The sequence below is a fragment of the Portunus trituberculatus genome, chromosome 28, assembly GCF_017591435.1.
Source record: "Portunus trituberculatus isolate SZX2019 chromosome 28, ASM1759143v1, whole genome shotgun sequence".
NCBI classification, from domain to species: Eukaryota; Metazoa; Arthropoda; class Malacostraca; order Decapoda; family Portunidae; genus Portunus; species Portunus trituberculatus.
In genome coordinates this window covers 7,008,556-7,016,055 of record NC_059282.1, presented here as the reverse complement: position 1 = coordinate 7,016,055, position 7,500 = coordinate 7,008,556, and the positions used below count along the sequence as shown (strand labels likewise).

Sequence of the window (7,500 nt, the reverse complement as noted above, 5' to 3'; positions counted from 1 at the left end):
AGGTGTGTCTTACGTTCTCTAGTTACCTTTAAGTCGAGGAGTAATAAGCAATACAAAGGAATTCCTCTCATTATGAATCAGCAGCTGGCACGAGGCATGGTGGGAGAGAAAGGGAGGGAGGGAGGGAGGGAGGGAGGGAGGGAAGGAGGGAAAGGAAAGAGGGGGTACTGCAGATGATGGTGAGGCTGGGGTAAAAGAAGGGAGGAGAGGAGGGTTGGAGGGAGGGAGAGTTGCAGTGAAGGGTGAGTGGGAGGGAAATAGGGAGGAATTCCGGGAGGGAAGATAGCAAAGGGAGTGGTTTAGGCCAGCTGGTGTAACTAATTAAGAGACATTTTGAGGTGACCTACAACTTACCACGCCAAAATAAACACACACACACACACACACACACACACAGAGAGAGAGAGAGAGAGAGAGAGAGGGTGGTTGAACTTTCCTCCCAAGACTTTGTTTACTCTTTCAAGGTCAAATCTCCCAAAACACACACACAGACACACACGCACACACACACACACACACACACACACACACACACACTCTCTCTCTCTCTCTCTCTCTCTCTCTCTCTCTCTCAGTAACAAGTATGCCAAAAATTCGAACCCCCACTCTCTCTCTCTCTCTCTCTCTCTCTCTCTCTCGTTGTACCCACACTAATTAGTCAACGTACACCCAGTAATGGATTTACAAACAACCCCGGCAGACACTTGTGATCGCTATAATGCATTCACTTAACGTAGATTTCTGAACTAGACGAAACATGAACCTTTGATGACTGTAGTAGTAGTAGTAGTAGTAGTAGTAGTAGTAGTAGTAGTAGTAGTAGTAGTAGTAGTAGTAGTAGTAGTAGCAGCAGCAGTAGCAGTAGTAGTAGTAGTAGTAGGTATGTATGGTGATGAAAGACACGAAGATGATAATGCCAAAGGGAGTTGCAATTGAGACGTGGCGTGATGGTGACAAACTAGCAGTGATGGTGAAGGAAGTGATGGTGTTGATAGTGATAATAATAAAGAAGAGTGTAGAAGTGGTAATAATGGTGGTTGTGATGGGGACTAAAGTACAGTAGAAGTAGTAGTGGAAACGGCGGAGAGGTGGAGAAAAAGAGGTGGTGACATAGGTTGTAGTGGTGGTAGTGGTGGTGGTGTGGGGTGTGACGCGGCGCAGGCAGCTGTCCACTAAATATAACCTTTCCTCTTGACACTACACGTGAAGTAAACCTGAGCCCTCCCAACTGTACGCGTGCAAACCAGGCGAAGGCGAACCGTCATAGAACCGTCGAAATAGAATCCGCTGACTCTCAACAATAACAGAAAACTGATGAAATATTGATAAATTGTGAAAAAAAATGATGAAACCAAAATAAAATCTGGTAAAAGTCACTATGAACCGTATACAACAGCGATAGAACCGTAATAAAACTCGCGACTCTCAACAATAACAGAAAATAGATGAAATATTAATAGAACCGTGAAAAAAAAATGTAAAACCGTAATAAAATCTAGTAAAAGTGACCATGAACTATATTAGAACCATCATAGAACCGTAATAGAACCCGTAACTCTCCACAATAACAGAAAATAGATGAAATATTAATAGAACCATGATAAAAATTATGAAACCCAAATAAAGTCTGGTAAAATTGTATTAGAACCGCCATAGAACCGTAATAGAACCTGGGTGAGTCAACGATAATAAAACTCGACGACCGTGAAAAGATAGAATCGCAACAAAACCAGGAAACTCTGAGCTGTGCAATAATCGTAACAAAACCACGCTAAAATCAGACAACCGTGAACCATTCTGGAACCAAGACTGTCCATCTCACGCACATCAGCATCCCTTTGTCCCTTGACCTGTCTCGCTCCCGGGATCAGAATAAAGGTTATCCGTAAAAGGGATTTGTGTGTTAGTTAGTCATGAAAGCAATTAAAGCACACGAGAAAGGGGAATGAATGAATAATAGGCAAATGATAAGACCGAAAGCGTTTCCATGTAAAATTAAAATGTAAATAAACACAGGCAGTAAAGGGTGTGCAAGCCAGCCAGCCAGCCAGCTAGCCAGCCAGCCAACGTCCAGTAATTATACAAAGCAAACTATGAGATATAATGAAATGAAGAATTAAAGCATTAGTGATACAAAGGCTGGAATTCACGGCTGGCAATACAGAATTATCGCTTGGAAAATAGAGGATGTTCGCAAAAAAAGAAGATAGGGAAAAGTAAATGCAAAAGTCAAGCTGCACGGACAGGAGATAGGAAGGTAAAAATATATTGAAGTAGGTGCCAGGTGCAGGCGAGTCATGGTAGAACTTATAAACCATGTGTTGGTCGTTCGTCGTGGCAGCGCGACAGAATCTCATGCATAAACCATCACTGTCGTACCGGCTGTTACTTACGTTCTCCCTGGTCGCAAATGTTGCCCAAGTAACCTGCCGAGGTGGTAGGGCATGATCAGAATTAGAGGCTACAGAAGGCGTGACACACAACAACTATAGACAGCCTCAGCACAGCACACCAGCACACACAGCACTGCTAGACAAAAAAGAGCTATGAATGTAAATTTCTGCAGACACACGCACGTGGGAGCTGTAATAACACCCACATCTGTAAGGGCATGAAGCACATTCGTTATACACTCCACAATTTCACGGTTTATTCCACACTGAGCAGCGGGGAGCAGCACTAAGGACGCTGCCTCCACTGGTGTAAGGTAGGGAGAGGCACGAGTAACAACCACAGTAAAGGAGAGGAGGGAGAGGCGAGCATTGCAGGGAAACACATAATTAAGTCAGTGAAGAAACACCAGAACTAAATAGTGTCCTGCTAAACATACTAAGGACAAGTCCACGAGAGGAAAACATGTTAACTCTACAAGGAAGACGATTAAGTGAAGAGGACAGACAACTTCCTATTAATCAGCGTCGGAGGCGTCAAGAGTTATGTCAACAAAGTGGGGGGCGTCAGCAGGGAGTGAGGAGGCCGTCAGCAACCCTCGCAGCCAGCCAGGAATCACCGCCGCTCAAAGATTTGCATGGAACGTGACGGCGGGGAGGGAGAGCGTGACCATTGTAACGCTTAATGAAATCTGGTGGTGCGGTGACGCGGTGATACGGTTTTCCTGTTTGTTTTTCCTGTTACAAACATACGTTCAAATTAAATCCTAATAGGTGAAGGATTACAGTGCGCAATACTTCTCAAACCTTTTAACGAAAATATGAGGTATTGAAATAAAAGAATAATTACGTTAATGGTTGATTCTAAGTACGAGTAATGCTCTGCCTGTTCATTTAATCAGGGAGGAGAATAATGTTAATGTTCATCCCCTTCAACGAATACAAAGAGACCTCATAATAAATAACTGCATGTACAAATAATGTGAAGAGATTATACTCAAACATTGTTCTTCTCTTTCATCCGCTCGAGAGACTAGCAAAGCTCCACACCCTTTGCAGCGAACACAAACGAGAACTTGTGATAAATAAATGTAAACACGCCATGATCACGGGAATGATATTGGGTAATGCTCTTTCCGTCGGTTTAATCTGACGGGAGTAACTCATTTCACATTACGGATTATAGCGATAGTGAACTGCATAATGCGGTCACGTTACGAATAAAACGATGAGGCAGTCAGTAGTAAACAGAACACGTACTGTACTTCAACAACGATAATTACACAGCATTACAGCAACTTAACACCCTCTCTTCCCCCGACATCGTACCCTCCTCCCGCGGCCATGACCTCCCCTCCGCTCCAGCTCCCTTCCCCTGCCTCGCTGCCTCCCAGACACACGGTTATGGGGCCACACTCCGCGCCGCACACCAACAAGGGACGCACACTCCCCAACTTGGCCCATATCGGCGACACACAGACACCATAAGAAACGATAATTAATACAATAATCCGGTAAAGGAGAATAAGCGTCAGAGAAAGGCAGATTTTAGCTCGTTCCCTTTGTGGCACACTAACACAAAACGCGACTAACCACCATTGCTACACCTAATTATCCTTGTTTAGAGAGGCTTTGTGACACCAATATGGCGCAAGTTTCCAAGCCCCAGTTTCTCCAAGGTTCCTGTTTGCTGCCGCCTCTCACCCACACTCTCTCTACCCCTTCTCTTTGTCGTCTCAGGTTCAACTGGTTCAAACTATTTCCCGATAGTGTTGTTGTTAATATCGCTATTATCACTGCTACTATTGCTATTGTTGCTACTACTAGAGACAAGCAAATGGATGGAAAAGAAAAAGCAACGTACCTCTGTGAAATGGACCGATTTAGTGACCCTGAGTGCCTTAATGGAAACAAGTGAGCATCGCAGGAGTTTATTTTCTGTCCTAACGAAAGAATAAATCACAATATAGAGATGCCAGAGAGAGAAAAAAAAAATACTGCAGTAAAATCAGGCTACAGAAAAAAAAGCCCTAGTGAAACTAACTTTTCGGCTAAAAACTAAAGATTGTGTTAGTCATTTCCATAAAGAAAGGCTGGCGGAGTTAATATTCACAACACGGCGGGTAAGAGGAAGCCAAACTTTCTTACCACTGTAAAATAATCTCTCTATTACCTCGCTGACGTGCATGCTCGAGTGCCGAAGAAAACGAGAGAGAGGGAGAGAAGACTGAAGACTTTTCTTTAATTGAGGGAGTCGGGGAAAGGAAAACGAAACTTCTGTCAGAGAGAAATAATAATAGTAGCTGCCAGACCTCTCCTGTTATTCTTTGTCTACTTTGTCTATCTAGTGCCCGGTGTCGTGCGAGTCTCTCCATCGACATGCAGATTATATTCATTAGTAAGGACATGTAAGTATGTAGAGGTGGGGCGGGAAATATATTAATGGAAAACTTAGAGGAATAGTTGAATGACTTTGATGGGAAAAGTTCCTAAGGTCCTGCGTTTGTCATTTAGAGAGAGAGAGAGAGAGAGAGAGAGAGAGAGAGAGAGAGAGAGAGAGAGAGAGAGAAATACCCTCCAGCTAAACTTCTCTTTACCACTCCATTCCTCACACTCAATTTCTAACTTCCCTTGTCCCTCCCTCCCACAACACACACACAACCCCCACGCCACTATCCACCTGACAAACGCACACACACACACACACACACACACACACACACACACACACACACACACACACAAAGCTTCCCCCCCACACACACACAACCTCCCCAAACACACACAAACCTTTCCCCAACACAGTATTCTAACCCACTTCCTCCCCGTCGTACTCACAGAAGAGCACCGCCACAAACTCCTGCTCCTCGACAATCTTGTCCAGAATCTTTGCATTGACTTCCTCGATCTGGTCCGGCAGCTCCATGGCCTCGAGGCTCGTGAGGAACTCCAGCACCGAACTCTCGTCCATGAGGTCACCTTGGGAAGAAGAGAGGTGAGGGAAGGTTATTGTAGCTCAGGGAGGTGAATAGAGGTTAAGGGGAAAAGTTATTAGACGTTCAGTGAAAGATTGATTGACTGAAAGCATTGAAGTAGGTAATAAATGATGATGTAATTGGTAAGCAAAATTTAAGTACATGCTAGGAAAGGATATATTAGTTTAGTAAGAGGAAATGTTGATTGACTGAGAATATCGAAACACCGCGCATATAAGAAATAGATGACAGATATTAATAAAAATCGCTTGATAAATGAAAAAAAAGGGAGGTTAGGAAGATTATGATAGTGGAAAGAAAAGAATGAAGGTCAGGAAAGGTTACAACTCGCCTACTGAAAGAAAATATTGATTGAATGAATGCATCGAAACATCTCACATAAGAATATGGATGGCAAATATTGATGGTGTTATTATATAGAAAGAAAATTAGAGATCAGGGAAGATTATGCTTGTGGAGGGAGGAGAGAGGAGGTCAAGAAAATTTATTACTCAATCACCACGATAAGAGATTGGTGAAGTGAAAGCACCAAAACATTGCACAGAAAGAGATAACAAATATTGATGGAGTTGTCAGATAGAAAAAATAAAGGAGAGGTCAAGAAACGTTTAAATAAGAGAAAAGTTTGATTAAGTGAATGAACTGAAACATTATCACAAAAGAAAAAGAAAACAAATATTGAAAGAATTATCAGATAAAAGAAAGTTGAAGGTCAGGGAGGATAGTTATTGCAGAAAAAAGTAGAGAGTGATTGATTAAATGAAAGCACCGCAACAAGGTAGGCGATAAAACGTTGATGTAATTATTAAGGAGAATTAAAGAAACCCAGAAAGTCATTAGAGTAATTTAGCACTGGATAGTTACAAAAATCAATGTTGATGAAGTATAACTATAAAAAAGTAATTAGTGGGATAGGAAATTAAGTGAAACGAGTTAAACTGCAGCTTAATAAGGCAAGGACTATCTAAGGTCAACTTCTCTGGGATGAAGATGAAGGTTGTGATAGGAAATGGTAAGTCAGTGAAGGGAAACTGTGAGGACTATGAGGGAAGTTAGAGAGCAGGAAACAAAGGAGGTTAATAGAGACACGTGTATGTATGATGAAAGGGTAAACATCAGAAGTTGCTTTGGCCTAAGTGGACACCTGAAAGTAGAGGGAATTAAGGAAAGTTAACATACAAGAAGATGCATATTGGAGGGAAAATAGACGAGGCTAATAAGAGACACGTGGATACATAATTGAGGGGGATAAAATGAAAGGTTATTTTAGACTAAGTGGAAACATGAAAGAAGAGGATAGTAATGAAAGTTGATAGGGAAAGGGAGGTTGGAGGGAGTTTGACATGAAACACGTGATACATAATTGAAGGGGAGAAAAAGAGAGATTAATTTGGGCTAAGTGAACATATAAAAGGAGAGGAATATAATGAAAGTTAACAGGAAGAAGCAGTTATATAATGGAGGAAAGATTAATGGGAGAGAGATTAATGGGAGTTGCGTGCATATACATGAGATTGTGGCTGACGTTACAAAGCAAAATGATGTTATGAATATCAAGACAGTTCTAGGAAGGTAAGCCACAAACCATTAGAGTCGTCAACAAAGACACATTAATCAGACCCGGAAGCACATTAACCTCCATCACTAGAACACATTTTTACCTTGAGATTTGTGTACAATTAGACGATTTTATTGACATTAGGATGGATCTATGAAGCTCAGAAGATTAATGGCCACTGTCTTCACTATTTTAATCCTCCACATAAGTTTATAAAGATGTGTAAAATCACCAAATAGTAAGCAGAATGAATATGGAAACGCGTCGTGTTACTGAAGGGATTAATAACTACAAACAAACCACGAAATTAATCAGAAGGAAATAGACACAAGACACAAATCAGAAAACGAAGAAGCAAACACTACCACCACCACAACTGCCACCACCACCACCAAGTTTTCAAATAAAGTCAAGGAAGATAATTGGAATCCACGAGAATGAGGCGGGCAAGTGAAGAATGTGAGGACGAGAAAGGAAGCTCGTGAGAAAAACTGGGGTCAACTTTCATATCTCGGGAACAGTTGAGGCCAAGAAACCGCTAACAAGGTGGACTGAG

The 7,500-nt window shown here is 42.1% G+C and overlaps 1 protein-coding gene across 20 annotated transcripts in view; it reads right to left on the bottom strand.

The window, feature by feature from the left end:
- The window catches only part of LOC123510033, a 58,829-nt gene that overhangs the window by 36,120 nt on the left and 15,209 nt on the right, over positions 1-7,500 (bottom strand). For 16 of the 20 annotated variants that reach the window (XM_045264760.1, XM_045264747.1, XM_045264750.1 and 13 more), the window contains exons 3-4: positions 5,229-5,369; positions 2,394-2,426 (exon numbers count right to left, since the gene is read on the bottom strand). In XM_045264760.1, coding sequence (XP_045120695.1) covers positions 2,394-2,426; positions 5,229-5,369 — 174 coding nt within the window. The remainder of the gene's footprint in view (positions 1-2,393; positions 2,427-5,228; positions 5,370-7,500) is intronic. The other 4 variants (XM_045264752.1, XM_045264762.1, XM_045264764.1 and 1 more) reach the window with 1 other exon arrangement.